Here is a 17007-nt window from a genome sequence, read left to right as displayed (position 1 = left end):
GCCCCCCCCCCCCCGGGGGGCCCCCGGGGGGCCCCCCCCCCCCGCTGCGCCTGCTGCTCCAGGCAGCACATAGGGTCGCCATAGATCTTCAAAAACGATGAGGGGTTTCGAAACTCGTCAGGATGCGCCAACATTGTGGGGGCAGCAAAGTTCGGGCCGCCCACACCTGCAGCAGCAGCAGCAGCAGCAGCAGCAGCAGCAGCAGCGGCAGCGGCAGAGCAGCGGCGGCGGTTGCGGCTCAGGAACGCGGGTAAGCAGTGCGCGGAATCGCAGCAGCCGGCAGCTCACGCGAGCTGCGCAGCAGCAAGGCAGCAGCAGCAGCAAGAAAGCAGCAGCAGCAAGCAGCAGCGGCGAGCAGCAGCAGCAAGTAGCAGCAGCAGCAGCGAGCAGCGGCAAACCAGCAGCAGACAGAAGGCGCCACGCGAGACACGGCCGAGACGCGAGACAGCACGCAAGCGACAAAGTGCTGCTGCTGCTGCAGCTCTTGCTGCAGCAGCAGCTGCTGCTGCTGCAGCAGCTCTTGCTGCAGCAGCAGCTGCTGCTGCTGCTGCTCACCCTGTAGCCATGAGAGGAAGTTTTTGCCTGTTTCATTCTTGGCGTTGGGTCGAGTCAAAGCGAGAGCAGCACATAAAATGTCTGCTGCTCTATTTGCTGCTGCTTCAGCAGAAAGTCCCTGCTGCTGCAGCTCCTCCAGCAGCCCGTCGCGCAGCTCCCGGGCCTTTAGCGCCAGCTGCAGCACGAGCGCAGCAGCAGCAGCAGCAGCAGCAAAGCTTGCAGCAGCAGCAGCAAACCTCCCAGCAGCAGCAGCTCCTGGCAGCAGCAGCAAACTTCCCAGCAGCAGCAGCAGCAAAGTCCCAGCAGCAGCAGCAACACTTACCGCAACGGCTGTTGTCCCCTGGAGGGCTCCTGCTGCTGGATCTCCCAGGCCGTCGAGCTGCTGCTGCTGCTGCTGCTGCTGCTGCAGCGCAGCAACACCTGGGGACTCAATGGAGAAAGCCGTGCCCTGAGGAGTGCGGCAGTCGCTGCTGCTGGTGGGGGTTACATCCCCGGAGGTGTAGTGGCTGAATCTGCTGCTGCCGATGCCGCCTCCCAGCTGCTGCTGCTGCTGCTGCTGCTGCTGCTGCTGCTGCCAATCCTGCTGCTGCGGGGAGCTCTCCCCCGAGGCCGGCCCCAAACCTTCTAGCGCGTTGCGCATAAGAGCGTCAAGCTGCTTCTGCAGGCTGAGAGCCTCTCCGAAGTCAATCCATTGCTGCTGCTGCTGCTGCTGCTGCTGCTGTTGCTGCTGTTGCTGTTGCTGCTGCTGCTGCTGTTCCACAGCGCTGCGTCCGAGGCCCCCCACTCGGCGGCTCGGCGCAGCCAGTTGCTGCTGGCTGTTCGTTTGCTGCTGCTGCAGCTGCTGCTTCTCAGGCGCTTGCTGCTGCGGCCTGTGTTGGTTTCTCTTGTGCAGGGTCCGGCTGGAGGCGGCCTGCTGCTGCTGCTGCTGCTGCCTGCTGCTGCTGCTGCAGCGGCTGCACCCGCGAGAGCCACCCACGCCCTGCGTCTGGCAAAGACACGTCAGAGGATAGTCAGGGGTGTTTCTTGAGGGGCCCCCACCAGCAACATCAGCTTCCTGCAGCAGCAGCAGCTGCTGCTGCTGCTGCGCCTCTTCCTGCTGCTGCTGCTGCGGGGCAAATAAGACGGGGGACTCAGCCAGCTGCTTCAGCGCCCGCAGCAGATCGGCCTCTGTAACTACTCCAAGCTGTCTCTGCATGGCGTCGAGGTCCTGCTGCTTCTGCTGCTGCTGCTGCTGCTGCTGCTGCGGCTCACTGCCAGCAGTCAGGCATTGTGGCTGCTGCCGCTGCTGCTGCTGCTGCTGCTGCGAGGGGAGCAGAAGCGCCCGCCGGATGTCTTTGAGAGGGAGGTGGGGCAGCGACGGCTTTGGCATTCTCACCTGCTGCTGCTGCTGCTGCCGCTGCTGCTGCTGCTAATGGGGCTGCTGCTGCTGCTGCTAATGGGGCTGCTGCTTTTAACTTTGCAGCGAGAAGACGTGGCTAAGGGACCCACAAATGGCATATGCCTTCACACCTGCAGGAGAAACAACAAGAAACTGCGTCGATTGCGCTGCTGCTGCTGCTGCTGCTGCTGCTGCTGCTGCAGCTGCTGGGAGACGGACGGCAGAAGAAAAAATACACAAAAGAGGCGAGAAAACTAGCAGAAGGGGGCAGCACAGCAGCAGCAGCAAGAGCAGCAGCAGCAGCAGGCCTGGGGGGCGGGGCAGGGACCGCAGCAACAAGTCTTATCCCCTTGCTGCGCTGCAGCTGCTGCAGCTGCTGTGTGTTGCTGCTGTTTTAGTGCTGCTGAGGGAAATGGCACAAGGAACAAACTGCCGCTGCCGCTGCCGCTGCCGCTGCTGCTGCTGCTGCTGCAGGCGCAGCCGGGAGCTTGTCTTCGCGCAGCGACTGCCACTGGCGCTGCTGCTGCTGCTGCTGCTGCTGCCCAGCCAAAGACAAAGGGAGAAGCAAAAGACAAGCTTTGTGTGTCTAACGCGCACTGCGTGGCTCGAGGTGTTCGTACACTAGCAGCAACTTACCTAGGGCCTGCAGCAGCAGCTGGGGCTGTTGCTGCTGCTGCTGCTGCTGCTGGGGGCGCCGGGCTGGGGGGAGCCAACCCTATGGACCACCTAGCTGCTGCTGCTGCTGCGCCTGCTGCTGCTGCTTATTTGAGACAGAAAGAGACAGAATAGAACCGAAATGCTGCTGAGCTATTCGTGCCAGGCAGGGAGACAGTGAGGTGTATTTGCAGTTGCAGCACGCACGCTGACACACGCTGCTGCTGCTGCTGCTGCTGCTGCTGCTGTCGATGGCTGCTGCTGCCACTGCGTTGGGCGAATCGGGCGGCCCTAGGAAGACACACACAAACTGAAAAGACCTAAAACCATAAAACAAAAAAATATAAGAAATAAAAATGCATAAGGGAGCAGCAGGCGCTGCTTTAGCTGCTGCAGCGGGGTGTGCCGTGCTGCTGCTGCGGAGGGAGACAAGGGGCTGATGCTGCTGCCGGTGCTGCTGCTGCTGCTGCTGCTTCTGCTGCTGCTTGTCCCTGTCCCTATCTCTCCCCCAGATTGTGTGTTAATGCTGCCAGCTGCTTCTCTCCCGCCTATTTCCTGCGTCGCGCTTAATTTGGGGCGCAGCACGCCAAACCCTAAACCCTAAACCCTAAACCCTAAACCCTAAGCCCTAGCTCCAGCCCGCCCCGCGGCCGTCTCGCCAGCCTCGCAGCAGCAGCAGCAACTGGGGATCGTCTCCAGCCGATCCCGCAGTTGTTCACAAGTCTCTCTTGGGCTGTGGGGCGCAGCAGCAGCTAGCCGGGGTGTACGTACACCCGAACCCAGATAGGGCCTCACACCCCACACGCCTGAGGGTCACTTCTGCTGCTCCTTGGCTGCGGGACCCCACACCTTCCAGCCTGCGAGCAGCAGCAGCAAGCAGCAGCAGCAGCAGCGGCGGGAGCTGCTGCTGCTGCTGCTGCTCCGCGTGTGGGGTCGACACGGCCGCGGCAACAAAACAGTGCCCCTGTGGGGTGTACGTACACCCCACAGGGGGGCCCCAGTGACCTTTGGGGGGAACCAGCTGCAGCTTTGAAAGCTCAGTAGCTTCTCTGAAACACTAGGCAGCAGCAGCAGCAGCAGCAGCAGCAGCAGCGGTAGGCGCTGTCGTTGCTGCTGCGGCACTGACAGAGTCTGTTACGGCGAAAAAGCCCCTGCGATTAGCTGCACTGGCTAGCTGCAGCACTGGCTGCAGCAGCTAGCTCGAGCTGCAGCACAAGTGCAGCAGCACGCTCAGCTAGCTGCAGCACAGGTGTAGCGGCTAGCTCAGCTAGCTGCAGTGACTAGCCAAACTAGCTAGCTAGCCGTAGGGACAAGCTGTGCCGGTTAGCCTCCTAGCTGCTGCGGCTAGCTAGCTGCTGCAACGGCTGGCCAGCTGCTGCAGCGGCTAGCTAGCTGCTGCTGCGGCTAGCAAGCTGTTACAGCTGCTAGCCAGCTGCTGCAGCGGCTAGCTGCTGCGTCGGCTACCTGCAGCGTCGCCTAGCTGCTGCATCGGCTAGCTGCTGCATCAGCTAGCTGCTGCATCAGCTAGCTGCAGCGGCTAGCTGCTGCAGCAGCTAGCTGCAGGTTGCTGGCTAGCTGCTGGGGAAGGACCTGCAGCACAGCAGCCGTGCAAACGTGAGACACAGACTGCGGCGCGTTGCTGCTGCTGCTGCTGCTGCTCCGCAGCTGCTATTTGTGCTGCTGCTGCTGCTGCTGCTGCTGAGTCCGCAGCGACCGGCCGAGTGTTCCGTTGGGTCACCGGCAGCAATCTTTTGTGGTTTGATGCAGCAGCAGCAGCAGCAGCTGCTGCAGCATCAGTTGCAGCAAGAAACGCAAGTGTAGATACACCACAAGAGCAGCCCTAGCTGCCCATACACTGCAGCAGGCAAAATTTCCGCAGAATAGATTGCTGCTGCTGCTGCTGCTACTGTGCTGCTGTTGCTGCTGCGCTGTGCATACTCTGCTGCTGCTCCTTTCCTAGCTAGGACGGCCTGCTGAAGCTGCAGCAGAGGCAGCAGCAGCCAACGGAACAGCAGCAGCAGGACTACTGCTGCTGCAGCTGCTGCTGCTATTTCTGTTTAGCTGCCTAAACAAACTCTCTGAGGCAATTCAACTCTAATTATTTGCTGCTTCTTTTCTGTGCCACGGCCTTCAGTGCTGGCCAGCGGCACGTTGTCCGCTGCAGCAGCAGCAGCAGCAAAGTGCGAGGGGCTGCAGCAAACCCAGCAGCAGCAGCTGTTGCTGCTGCTAAAGCTGCAGCTGCTGCTAAAGCTGCTGCAGCGGATTCCCTCCAGTGTGAATGGCTTTGCATGCAGAGGGCCGTGAGGCGTACGTACACTGCAAGGCCCAGCAAGAAACTGCACCAACCCAAACCCTAAACCCTAAACCCTAAACCCTAAACCCTAAACCCTGAAAGGCGTTTCTCAGGAGGTTATTGGGCCTAAGACGCAGCTAGTCGTTGAACAAAGGGTTTGACGCAGTCTGAGTGGCCACACACGCACGCACCAAGTAAGCTCTAAACCCTAAACCCTAATCCCCAAACCCTAAACCCTAAACCCCAAACCCTAAACCCTACACCCTAAACCCTAAATCCCCAATCTTCGCATCGAGCCACACCTGAAACATCACTGGACGTTCGAAGAGGTGGCGTGCATTCGGTGCGCCTCTTCCGTCTGAGAACAAACCCTAAACCCTAAACCCTAAACCCTAAACCCTAAACCCTAAACCCTAAACTAGGGATACGACCGGCCAAAACACAGTGAAGAGCTGGGAAGCTCTACTTTTGAGCCCTCTCGCTTCCAATTACTGCGGAGGATCTCGAGTTCTTTAGCTAGGGTTTAGGGTTTAGGGTTTAGGGTTTAGGGTTTGCAGCAGCGAATAACTCACCCTGGGCTAGAGCAGCAGGCGCAGGCGGCTGCTGCGAAGACAGCATCAGGCTGCTGCTAGGGGGCAGCCCCGCCCCGGCCTGGACTTGGGCAGCTGCAGCAGCAGCAGCAGCAGCAACAGCAGCAGCAGCAACAGCAGCAGCAGCAACAGCAGCAGCAGCAAATGTAACAGCGGCAGCAGCGCTTGTGCTGGCAAGCGAAAACAGCTGTAGAAGCGCCGGGTGCTTCTCGCCTCTATAGGCTTTGACGCCTCGAGCCTAAACCCTAAACCCTAAACCCTAAACCCTAAACCCTAAATGCATGAAGCTTACGGGGAGGCGGCGGCCCGTTGGAAAGTCTGCTTGTTCCCGGCTGCTGCCTCATAAGTTGCTGCTGCTGCTGCTGCTGCTGGCGAGCTTGCTGCTGCTGCTGCGCGGGCAGCCGCTGCTGCGGGCCTCCAGAAGTCAGCGAAACGCCCAGCTGCTGCTGCTGCTGCTGCTTGGGTGCTGCCCGCTGCAGCTCCCGCAGGTCCGAGTCAAACATGGCGTCAATGGTGTCAAAGTTAAGGGCTGCAGCAGCAGCAGCAGCAACAGCAGCAGCAACAGCAGCAGCAAAGATAGTCGCAGCGCGATGTAACTCAGTTGCTGACGCAAGGAGGGGAACACGCAATCACGAAAAGGAGCAGCAGCAGCAGCGAAAGCAGCACCAGCAGCAAAGGCACAAGGATCAGCAGCAAAGGCAGCAGCAGCAAAAGCTGCAGCAGCAACAGCAGCAACAGCAGCAGCAGAGTCTAACCTGCAATTTGCGGGTCCCGCTGCAGCACCGCCGCTGCCTTCTTCAAGGTGTTCAGCTGAGACGTCAGCGCGCGCCTTTCCTCCACAATGTGCGAGGGCTGCAGCAGCAGCAACAGCAGCAGCAGCAGCAGCAGCAGCAGCAGCAGTGCAGAATACATAAAACGGGCACTATGATAGTCAGCGGCTCTCGCATGCAGCAGCGAAGAAGCAAACAGCAAAAGAAGATAACTCGAGGCAGGAAATTGAGGAAAGAGAAATAAAACAAAAAGGGATAAGAATTAACACCGCAGCAGCAGCAGCAGCAGCAGCAGCAGCAGCAGCAGCAGACAAGCACCTCCCCCAGTAGCGACGAAAAGAGCTGCTCGTCGTTCAGTTTGTTGTAAAGCTCAAACTGCAACTTGTCCTGCAGCTGCCGAACCAAGAAAAAGCCAATCTTCTTTGGCACCTGCAGCAGCAGCAGCAGAGCAGCAGCAGAGCAGCAGCAGAGCAGCAGCAGAGCAGCAGCAGCAGCAGGAATAAGCCGCGGATGCTGCGTGCGTTTCTCTCTTGAGCTGTGCGTGCCTCTTTGTGTCTTCTGCTTCTCTATTGTCTCTTGCTGTCTACCCCTTTCTCCTTCTGTTTGCTGCTGCTGCTGCTGTTGCTGCTGCTGCTGCTGCTGCACTTACTGTGTCCCTGACATTGTGCAGCACCAGCCCGAAGTAGGCGTCCAGCCGCCGGCGGATCTCCTGGATGAATTGTTCTGAGCAGCAGCAGCAGCAGCAGCAGCAGCAGCAGTAATAAGGACCCTTCGTGGCTGCGCTGCTGGTCCACCAGCTAACTATAACACTTCTGACCATCACTGCTGGCAGCAGCAGCAGCAGCAGCAAGCAGCAGCAGCAGCAGCACCCAAAGCAAGAGCAGCTAAACCCGCAGCTGCGCCCGCTGCCACAGGAGCAGCACTAGCACCAGCAGCATCGATTAGACAGCATCAGCAGCAACAGCATCAGCAGCAGCAACAGCAGCAGCAGCAGCAGCAGTAGCACCGACAGCAGCAGCAGCAGCAAATTACCGCTGTAGACAGGTCTCTTCTTGTCTTTGCTTGCCCACAAAGTGGACATTTGGCTTTGAACTTGCTGCAGCATTTGCTGCGCCCTCTCGGCGTGAGTGGGCTGCTGCAGCGGCCTGCCGTCCGGGCCAATGCCTAGCTGCTGGTGCTGCTGCAGCAGCTGCTGCTGCTGCTGCAGCTGCTCCAGCGTCAGCTGCTGCTGCGTTATCATCGTGCCGTGGTCCTGCAGATACCTGCAGACGCGCTCACCCAGCAGCGGCAGCAGCAGCAACAGCGTCAACAGCAGCAGCACCAACCCCAAGAGCAGCAGCAGCCTCATGCAGCAGCAGCAGCAGCAGCAGCAGCAAGCCCCTGGACCGCGGCGGACGGTGCAAACGTGCCGCCGCTGCTGCTGCTGCCGCACCAGCACCCGCTGCTGCGGCTGCCGCTGCTGCTGCTGCTGCTACCGCACCAGCAGCAGCAGCTGCTGCTGCTGACGCAGCAGCAGCAGCAGCAGCAGCAGCTGCTGCTGCTGCTGACGCACCGTTCGTCGTTGGTGAAGAGGTATCCGAGTTCTGCGTCTACGTCGTGCTGCAGAATGTCTCTCGTTGCTTCTTTTTCTCTCAAAAGAATTTCTTGAGAAATTTCCAAAACTCTTTCAGCAAGAGCTGGAAAGCGACAAAACACTCTTTCCGCCACGCGCTGCGAAAGACTCTCCAACGTCTGCGCCACTCGCTCTGCAGCAGCAGCAGCAGCAGCAGCAGCAGCAGCAGTTGGGGCAGGAGCGTGATTCGGGCAGCAGCAACAGTAACTGGAGCAGCAGCAGCAGTAACTGGAGCAGCAGCAGCAGTAACTGGAGCAGCGGCAGCAGTTGGAGCAGTAGCAGCAGTAACTGGAGCAGCAGCAGCAGCAGCAATTGGAACAGCAACAGCAGCAAATAGAGCAGCAGCAGCAGCAACTGGAGCAGCAGCAGCAGCAGGAACAGCGGGAGCAGCAGCGGCAACGCAGCAGCAGCCCTTGCTTCCCCCAGCAGAAGCAGCAGCAGCTGCACCCAGCAAGCGACAGAAGCACCGCAGCAGCAGCCGCAGCACAGCATCCGTAGCAGCAACACAGCAGCAGCAGCACCACCGCAGCAGCAGCACCACGGTAGCAGCAGCACCACCACCCCAGCAGCAGCACCACCACCACCACCGCCGCAACAGCAGCAGCACCACCACCCCAGCAGCAGCACCACCACCACCACCCCAGCAGCAGCAGCAGCACCACCCCCCCAGCAGCAGCAGCACCACCACCACCCCAGCAGCAGCAGCACCACCACCACCCCAGCAGCAGCAGCAGCAGCAGCAGCAGCAGCAGCAGCAGCAGCACCCAAGCAGTCCATGACGGGGGGCGAGAGTTTCTTGAGGTAGGGGAGAATGAGGTGTTCGAAAGTGTCAGGAGAAGGAAATCCCGGAAGAGATTCTCCTTCATGCAATCGAATTGCATTTTCAATTTGACTGTCAGTGATGTCTTCGGAGATATTTCGTTCGCAGTACTCCTCCAGCAAGCTCGTGTACTCGTGCCGGATGCACGAACCAATGGTCAGGCACTGGTCCTGCAGCAGCAGCAGCAGCAGCAGCAGCAGCAGTTGCGCAGCAGCAGCAGCAGCAGCAGCTGCCGCCGCCCGCGCCCACGCGACGCGGCGGCAGCGGCGACGCCACCAGCTCAAGCAGCAGCAGCGCGAGCGCTTGGAACGCCAGCAGCAGCGCACACAGCAGCAGCAGCAGCAGCAGCACAAGCAGCAGCAGCAGCAGCAGCAGCAGCAGCAGCAGCAGCAGCAGCACCTGGTCGAAGTACTTCTGAAGGCGCTTGTCGTATTTGCCCCGAATGGCACTTTTAATAACTTCCACAAAATCCGTTATGGCCGTCCACAGCAGCTGCGCGCGGTCGCGGGACTCCAGAGGCACTCCCTGCAGCAGCAGCAGCAGCAGCAGCAGCAGCAACAGCAGCAGCAGCAGCAACTGGTTAATTATTATTCGTTTGATGGCCCCGCGCAGCCAGAGCCGAGGGCGAAAAGCCCAGAGCGCCAGCAGCAAAAAGCCCCAAAGCTTTCTATTAAAAGAACCCTTAACGCTCCAAAGCTGCCGCTGCTGCTGCTGCCGCTGCTGCTGCTGCTGCTGCTGCTGCTGCTGCTGCTGCTGCGGGCGTCCCACCTCGCCGAGCTCCTGGATGCGGGTCTGGACAGTCCTGGCCTTGGTTTGGATTTCTTTTCGGATTTCGGGAAGAACATGTTTGATGTGGAGAAAAAGAACTCTTGTGAGTTTTTCCACCAAAGAAGGAATGCCCCAGTACTGCTGCCCCATGTGTCCATACACCCCGTGGCTCTTGAAGTACTGCCGCTCTTCTTCCAGACACCGCTGCACACTTTTCCCCGCCTTTATGTCCGCCTGCGAGCGGTTCTTCACGCCTGCAGCAGCAGCAGCAGCAGCAGCAGCAGCAGCAGCGAGAGCGGCTGTCAGCAGCAGCAGCAGCAGCAGCAGCGGCAAGAGCAGCACTGCAGCGGCAGCAGTAGCAGCGCGGCAGCAGCAGCAACCCTGCAGCTGCAGCAAGCGGCAAGAGCAGCACTGCAGCGGCAGCAGTAGCAGCGCGGCAGCAGCAGCAACCCTGCAGCTGCAGCAGCAGCACCACCGCCACAACCAGCAACACCAGCAGCAGCAGCAGCAGCAGCAGCAGCAGCAGCAGCAGCAGCAGCTGGCCTGTGTATCCAAGTCTGAGGGGAATCTCTTCTCCCAGCAGCATTTTGCATGCATCAGTTCCGCTGTCCATTAAATCGACTTTTGTAATAACTCCAATTGTACGTACACCCCGCGGGTCCACGCGGCGGGCCAACTGCAGCGCGTCGGAAGTGGACATATCTGGCGGAAAAGGGCAAAAAGGAGTTCATTTTGCTTCCATTTTTCATTTAATATTCTTAAATAAACTCAGTTTTTATTTATTTCAACTTTTAATTCCACTAAAAACGAAAAACCGAAAAAATCCGAACTCCCACGGACCGCCCGTGCAGCTGTCTGTACACCTCAGACGTGCCGCTTTGGCGCAGCAGATGACTCGGCTTCAGCTCCTTTAAGTTGTTAATTTAATTTAAATAATTAATTTAATTAATCAATTCAATTAATTAATTTAATTAGTCAGTTCAATCACTTAATTTAAGCATCTGATTCAGCTGATTCGTTGCTGCCAAATGACGCACCCGCGTTCGCAGGCAAAACCGCCAAGATGATTGTCCGCGGGTCCGCTGCGTATCTGCAGCAAACAGCAGCAGCAGCACGTCGTCGTTGTCGTCGTCGTTTGACTCGTCGTCCAGTTTTGGGGGTTTTTTTGCGGCAGTAAGTCCGTAGGCAACCCCCGGGGTGAACCCCTCTATTAATGCAGCAACAGCAGCAGTAGCAGCAGCAGCAGCAGCAACAAAGCATCCTTGCATATCCACTTGAACTAGAAGCACCAAAACCTTAGCATTTCTACACAGAGCCATTCTGAAACGAAGCTAGAGGCCCCCCCAAAGGACCCCTGGGGGCCCCTGGGGGCCCCTGGGGGCCCCTGGGGCCCCTGTAAAGGGTACTTGCCTGAGAGCCATTTGCCTGGTGAGGGCCTCGATGTCGTCGGACTGGTCGCTGCCTTTGAGGGGCACTCGAGTGATTCCGGGAAGGTCAATTAAGGACAAGTCGGGGCACCTGGTGGCGTAGACTGTGAGGACTATGGGCGAGTCCACTATGCCTTTGTTCTTCCCTGCAGCAGCAGCAGCAGCAGCAGCAGCAGCAGCAGCAGCAGCAGCAGCAGCAGCAGCAGCAGCAGCGGCGGCGAGGGTGATGCGGGCCTGGTGAGGGCCTCGATGTCGTCGGACTGGTCGCTGCCTTTGAGGGGCACTCGAGTGATTCCGGGAAGGTCAATTAAGGACAAGTCGGGGCACCTGGTGGCGTAGACTGTGAGGACTATGGGCGAGTCCACTATGCCTTTGTTCTTCCAGCTGCAGCAGCAGCAGCAGCAGCAGCAGCAGCAGCAGCAGCAGCAGCAGCAGCAGCAGCAGCAGCAGCAGCGGCGGCGAGGGTGATGCGGGACTGCGGCGCAGCGCCGGGTGCGCAGGGCGCGCGCGGCGAGGAGGCAGCGGGATGCCGCAGCAGCAAAACGCAGTCGCGTGAGGCAAACAGCAGCAGCAGCAGCAGCAGCAGCAGCAGCAGCAGCAGCAGCAGCAGCAGCAGCAGCAAAGGCTCTGACCTGCGACCTCGTCCGTGAGGCGCTCTATTTCTCTCCGGACTTCATCGAAGTTTCGAAACTTCTTGTCCTTCGCAGAGTCGAAAACCGCGAAGGCTTCTTCCGGAGAGTGCTCAGCTGCAGCAGCAGCAGCAGCAGCAGCAGCAGCAGCAACAGCAGCAGCAGCGGCGAATCGACCCATGGAAAGCAGCGTCGAGCGCGCCCACTCGCGGCGCGCGCCGCGGCAGCACCCGCAGCAGCTGCCGCAGCCTGCACCTGCACCTGCTGCTGCTGCTACCCCTGCTGCTGCTGTTGCTGCTGCTGCTGCTGCTGCTGCGGGCCGTGGGGTGTACGTACACTCGGGAAGATGCACCAGCCGCAGCTCCAGCGGCCTGCGGGTGACAACGCCGTCGCCTCTGGGCAGAAAGTCCACCCCCACAATAGCCTCCAAAACAGAGCTTTTCCCTGCAGCAGCAGGGGGGCATTGGGAGCGACGGCGAGTGGAGATCGCGTGTCTGCTGCTGCAGCGGCAGCACCTCTGCTGCTGCAGCAGCAACTCTGCTGCTGCAGCAGCAGCAAGAGAGAAGCAAATGGATAAAAGGAAAGAAGTTTTAAAAACGAAAAATGCTTACCTGCTGATTGTGTCCCCAAGACGCAAATCCTTGGCAGCTGAATCCACTGCTGCACTCCGCAGTCCCGCAGCTCATCCTGCAGCAGCAAACAGCAGCAGCTGCAAGGCCACTCAGAGCAGCAGCAGCAGCAGCAGCAGCAGCAACGGGAGGGACGCAAAACTGCAGCAAGAAGCGCCGCGGGCGTCAGGTGTATGGACACCTCCGGAGGGCCCCCGGTGTCTGTACACCCCAGGGGCCTCCAGAAGGGGCCGCGGGTTTTGTCGGGAAGCAGAAAGGACCAGCAGCAGCAGCACAGCAGCAGCAGCAGCTGCTGCTGCTGCAGCAGCTGGCGAGACCACGGTCAAACTGGGAAGAGCCGCGGTGGAAAGCAGCAGCAGCCCCTGCTGCAGTTGCTGCTGCTGCTGCGGCGGCGGCAGCTGCTGCTGCTGCTGCAGCCGCGGCTGCTGCTGCTGCTGCTGCTGCTGCTGCTGCTGCAGCAGGGACCTACCACCACGTTGATCAGCTTGCGCAGCTGGTGGTACATCTGAGACTCGAGTTTGCTGCCGTCGCCGCTGGCAGTGCTGGCGGTCTCGGAGGCCATTTGGGGGCCGCTGAGGTGTTCCATTGTGGGGCAGGAGCAGCAGAAGTCAAGGGGAAGAGGCAGCAGCGCAGCAGCAGCAGCAGCAGCAGCAGCGGCAGCGGCAGCGGCAGCGGCAGCAGCAGGGCGCCGCGGCGAGCCGCCGCAGCACAACGACGGGCACAAAGACTGCAGAGGCGCCGCAGCGCCAAAGACAACTCAGAAATTCAAAAAAAAGAACAAGTCGGAAGCAAGAAAGAAAGAAGATGACACGGGAAGCAGCAGCAGACGCAGGCTGTGAGCAGCAGCCGGCGCGCAGCCGCGAGGGCCAAAAGGAAGCAAACCAAAAGAAAAAACAAATGCCTCTTCAGCCCTTTTGACTTTTTTGAATTCTGCACAAAAAGACAAATTCAATTTCTCCCCTGACACCGCAATCTTCGCGAGCTGTCCGTACACCGCAGCGCTGAACGCAGCAGGCGCCTCTGCTGCTCTCACTCCACTTATTTAAAACTTGTCTGCAGCAAAAGGCCCGCTATCTTTCGCGCTTTTTTAATTCATTTGACTTCCTTTTCTTATTCTTTTCGGCCTCCGCCTTTATTTTAGTTTGCTGGCTGGCGGTCTCAGCAGCAGCAGCAGCAGCGCAGCAGGCGATGCTCTCATGCAGCCGAGGCTGCAGCCGCTCACCTTTTGCTAAACACTTCGTTTTATTACTTCGCAGAAATTTGTTCCACTTTATTTGTTTTCAAATTTAGTCTCGAGCAAGACCCGCCAATAACAAGAGCTTGCTGCTGCTGCTGCTGCTGCTGCTGCTGTCAGCAGCCCGCCGCAGCGCCTCGGCTGTGTCTTGGCAAATTCACCCCACTGCAGCCACGACACAACTAGTCGGCAGTCCTGCTGCTGCTGCTGACTCGCTGCTGCTGCTCTGCTGCTGCTGCTGACTCGCTGCTGCTGCTCTGCTGCTGCTGCCTCGCTTCCGCTGCCTCAGACCATTCAAGAGGAGCAGCTTGAGGACTCTGGCTGCTGCGCTGCTTCCAAGAGAGCGCCGTCGCCCGCAGCCCTGCTGCAGCTGCTGCTGCAGCAGCAGCAGCTGCCGCAGCAGCTGCAGCAGGCCTTCCGCTGCCGCTGCGTCTGCAGCAGTAGATGTAACAGCAGCAGCAGCAGCTGTGCATGCACAGCTGCAGCAAACAAGCTCCTGCGCAGCAGCAGCTTCAAACAAACTAGACGGCCGAACAGAAGCAGCAAATAGAAAAACAAAATCAGCAAACTTGTGCTGCTGCTGGGGCTGCCCTGTGGGGTCTTCCCTCTGGGCAGGCCTAGGGTTTAGGGTTTAGGGTTTAGGGTTTAGGCTGCAGCAAGCTGTGGAGTGCTGCTGGCCGCCGCAAGTGAAAGCCGCAGCAGCAGCAGCAGCAGCAACAACAGCAGCAGCAACAGCGCGGCAGCAGCAAAGCTCAGGACAGAAGGGCCCTTCACTCCCCACAGTGCCGAAGCTGTAGCGCAGCGCAGCAAAAACCACTGCACGTGGCAGCAGCAGCTGCTGCTGCAGCAGGCAGCAGCTGCTGCTCAGCAGCTGCTGCAGCAGCAACGGCAGTTCTATATCTTAGTTCTGGGCAGCAGCAGCAAGCAGCCAGCCCCCCGAGTTTGGGATCGGCAGCAAAAGAATGTTGGACTTCAGAAGCAGCAGCAGCAGCAGCAGCAGCAGCAGCAGCAGCAAAGAATAGAAAACTAAAGACGAAAAAAGGAAAGTAATAATACAAAATGGGGCCATCTTGGAGTGTACAGACACTGCAGCGCAGCGCTCTTGCTGCTGGCTGCTCCGGCCCGAGAATGAGGTGTACGTACACCTGAAAAGTGAAGTGCAAGTGCCCATCAGCAGCAGCAGCAACTGCTGCTGCTGCAGCAGCTGCTGTTGCTGCTGCTGCCGCTGCTTGTGGGCGCAATGCAAAAGGGGCTGAGAGCTGATCGCCCGAAGGCACGGGCTGCAGCAGCAGCAGCAAAAGCAGCAAAAACGGCAGCAACAACAGCAGCAAAAACGGCAGCAGCAGCAACTGCTGCTGCTGCTCAAACCTCTCAGCTGTGTGCTGCAGCGGAAAAGCAAGCTGCTGCAGCAAAAGCTGCTGCTACATCTGTTGCTTCGTTTCCAACCGCTCGAACAGAGCGGAGCGCTGCTGCTGCTGCTGCTGCTGCTGCTGCTGCTGCTGCTGCTGCTCTTGTTCATGTTGCTGCTGCGGCGGCAGAGACTTCTGCTGCTGCAGCGGCTCGCCAATAGCCAAATCTTCAGCAGCAAGAGGCCCCTCAGCTTCTGTGGCTTGCGGAAGATGTAGATACACCTCATGGCCCCGTCGTCGCTGCAGCGGCAACTGCTGCTGCTGCTGCTGTTGCTGCTGTTGCTGCTGCTGCTGTTGCTGCTGCTGCTGTTGCTGCTGCTGCTTCTCTTCTGCAGTTAGCTGCTGCAGCTCAACTGCTGCTTCTCCCGGCCGCCCACGAGGTCTCAAGGGACTTGCGAAAAAGGGCGTCAGGTAGCTGTACATACACCCCAGCAGCAGCAGCAGCCCCAAACCCTAAACCCTAAACCCTAAATTGTAGGCAGCTGGATTAACTGAAGAAATCCTAACAAATGGGGAAACAAAAGCCTCGCCCTAAACCCTAGGCGCGAAACCCTTGTTCTAGAAAAGAAACCCTAATTCTGAGTCCTAAACCCTAAACCCTAGTTGTAGGCCAAAACCCTGAAACCTTATTGTGAACCCCACATCCTAAACCCTAATTCTGAACCCTAAACCCTAAACCCTAAACCCTAAACCTCTTTTCTTAAGACACACTTTCGATCCAGCAGACGCAGCCGTCGCCGCAGGTATTCGCAGCAGTTGTTTTTACACCAGACGCTCCTCTGCTGCTGCTGCTGCTGCTGGTTGGTCAGCTCTGCTGGCCCGCTGCTGCTGCTGCTGCTGCTGCTGCTGCTGCTGCTGCTGCTGTGCAGCGGCAGCTCCCCAGCAGCAGCAGCTCCGTCAGCTTCTTCAAAGTCGTCCGCGAAAACCCCCAGAGGCCGCAGCGCGAACAACAGCGCCGGCGCTGTGCCAAAGACGCCCAAACCCTAAACCCTAAACCCTAAACCCTAAACCCTAAACCCTAGCTTTTGAAGTTGCCTTCTCCGCGAAATAACGCCAAGCAGGAGGGCGGACGAATCAAGAGTCAATGTGCCGCTGGCTCCCAGGCTCAAGCCCTACAAACCCTAAACCCTAAACCCTAAACCCTAAACCCTAAACCCTAATCTTACTCAACAGAAGCACTGACGACAGACACACTACTAAAGTGAACGTCAGGATGGCCTGTCCCTCTCGGCCCCCAAAGTCATGCTGAGCCCTTTCCGCCAGCGCAAAGGCTGCACGCAAAAACGCTAAACCCTAAACCCTAAACCCCAAACCCTAGCTCCTGGCCAAGACCCCACACTTCGGGTCAAAACGAAAGCCAAGGTCCTAAACCCTAAACCCTAGATCTTGAACTGGCACGGCGATGAGGCAGAGCGAAGGAACGCCCACGCAGCCCCTTCCTCACTGGGGTCTAGGGTTTAGGGTTTAGGGTTTAGGGTTTGTGCCCACCGACTGTACCCCTCAGCCCGCAAAGAGCCACCGCGTGCTGCTCCTTCAAAGACAGCCGCTTGCGGCCTCTAAAGAAGTTCATCAGGAAGCAAATTAAGTACACGCTCAGCGCCCTGCAAACCCCAAAACCCTAAACCCTAAACCCTAAACCCTAAACCCTAAACCCTACTCCAGTCGGTGAGGGCTCAAGTGCGTAGCAACAGGGGACGGATTTCTGGGGTCAAAATTGCCTTGTGCTCGCTGTGGGGGAGCGGGTTGAGGGCTTGAGTCCCGTCTAGGGTTTAGGGTTTAGGGTTTAGGGTTTAGGGTTTGGGGTACCGTGCGGCTACAACTGCAGCAGCACCGCCCGAAAGAAACAAAAAGGCTTCTTTGAGGGGCAGCAAATCGAAAGAAAAGGGGGCGAGGCCAAGAAAGACAAAAGAGAGGCATTCCGACAGCAGCGCGAGCGCCCCAAAAACCGCTGCGACGCAAACCCTAAACCCTAAACCCTAAACCCTAAACCCTAAACCCTGAATCCCAAGACATTGGGCGGGAACTCTCAGACGTCGGCAGCCAAAGGCTCACGACAGCAGCCTTGCCGGAGAACCACGGAGAGCGAACACGCAGGATAGAGTTAGGGTTTAGGGTTTAGGGTTTAGGGTTTAGGGTTTAGCGTCTACCTACATCGCGCAGCAACTTGCGCTCTTTGTGAGAGATTCATAAAAGCATATTTCCCCATCGACACCCCACAGAAGCAAATGGAGACAATCCC

At 58.8% G+C, this 17007-nt stretch overlaps 6 protein-coding genes across 6 annotated transcripts in view; 3 read left to right on the top strand and 3 right to left on the bottom strand.

Annotated features, from left to right (window-relative positions):
- Positions 1-1924, bottom strand: part of ENH_00048580 (zinc-finger-Ran binding domain-containing protein, putative) — a gene marked incomplete at both ends in the record, with an annotated part of 2784 nt that extends 860 nt beyond the window's left edge. The window contains 3 exons of the mRNA XM_013585602.1: positions 289-293; positions 431-730; positions 878-1924. Coding sequence (XP_013441056.1) covers positions 289-293; positions 431-730; positions 878-1924 — 1352 coding nt within the window. The remainder of the gene's footprint in view (positions 1-288; positions 294-430; positions 731-877) is intronic.
- Positions 1925-5017: 3093 nt separating this feature from the next.
- Positions 5018-7480, bottom strand: ENH_00048570 (dynamin-like protein, putative; the record flags this gene model as incomplete). Its single annotated transcript, XM_013585601.1, has 8 exons — positions 5018-5047; positions 5183-5238; positions 5453-5545; positions 5763-5999; positions 6226-6322; positions 6559-6669; positions 6890-6963; positions 7273-7480. The coding sequence occupies 8 exons, from the start codon at positions 7478-7480 to the stop codon at positions 5018-5020; spliced, it is 906 nt and encodes a 301-aa protein (XP_013441055.1).
- Positions 7481-7586: 106 nt separating this feature from the next.
- On the top strand, positions 7587-8631 carry ENH_00048560 (hypothetical protein; the record flags this gene model as incomplete). The annotated part of the gene is made up of 2 exons (XM_013585600.1): positions 7587-7637; positions 7846-8631. The coding sequence occupies 2 exons, from the start codon at positions 7587-7589 to the stop codon at positions 8629-8631; spliced, it is 837 nt and encodes a 278-aa protein (XP_013441054.1).
- A 122-nt stretch (positions 8632-8753) lies between these two features.
- Positions 8754-9869, top strand: ENH_00048550 (hypothetical protein; the record flags this gene model as incomplete). Its single annotated transcript, XM_013585599.1, has 1 exon — positions 8754-9869. One exon carries the CDS (start codon positions 8754-8756, stop codon positions 9867-9869), a length of 1116 nt encoding a protein of 371 aa, XP_013441053.1.
- A 1128-nt stretch (positions 9870-10997) lies between these two features.
- ENH_00048540 (hypothetical protein) lies at positions 10998-14389 on the top strand (the record flags this gene model as incomplete). Its single annotated transcript, XM_013585598.1, has 6 exons — positions 10998-11104; positions 11368-11513; positions 11575-12296; positions 12379-12906; positions 13649-13789; positions 14009-14389. 6 exons carry the CDS (start codon positions 10998-11000, stop codon positions 14387-14389), a joined length of 2025 nt encoding a protein of 674 aa, XP_013441052.1.
- Positions 14390-14780: 391 nt separating this feature from the next.
- Positions 14781-16781, bottom strand: ENH_00048530 (sodium/hydrogen exchanger, putative; the record flags this gene model as incomplete). Its single annotated transcript, XM_013585597.1, has 6 exons — positions 14781-15183; positions 15480-15729; positions 15935-16039; positions 16257-16369; positions 16465-16496; positions 16758-16781. The coding sequence occupies 6 exons, from the start codon at positions 16779-16781 to the stop codon at positions 14781-14783; spliced, it is 927 nt and encodes a 308-aa protein (XP_013441051.1).
- Positions 16782-17007: the final 226 nt, after the last annotated feature.

The sequence above is a fragment of the Eimeria necatrix genome, genomic scaffold, assembly GCF_000499385.1.
Source record: "Eimeria necatrix Houghton genomic scaffold, Enh_scaff379, whole genome shotgun sequence".
Lineage (NCBI taxonomy): Eukaryota > Apicomplexa > Conoidasida > Eucoccidiorida > Eimeriidae > Eimeria > Eimeria necatrix.
The sequence above is the reverse complement of the archived record's forward strand: the minus strand, read 5'-3'. Positions and strand labels throughout refer to the sequence as shown.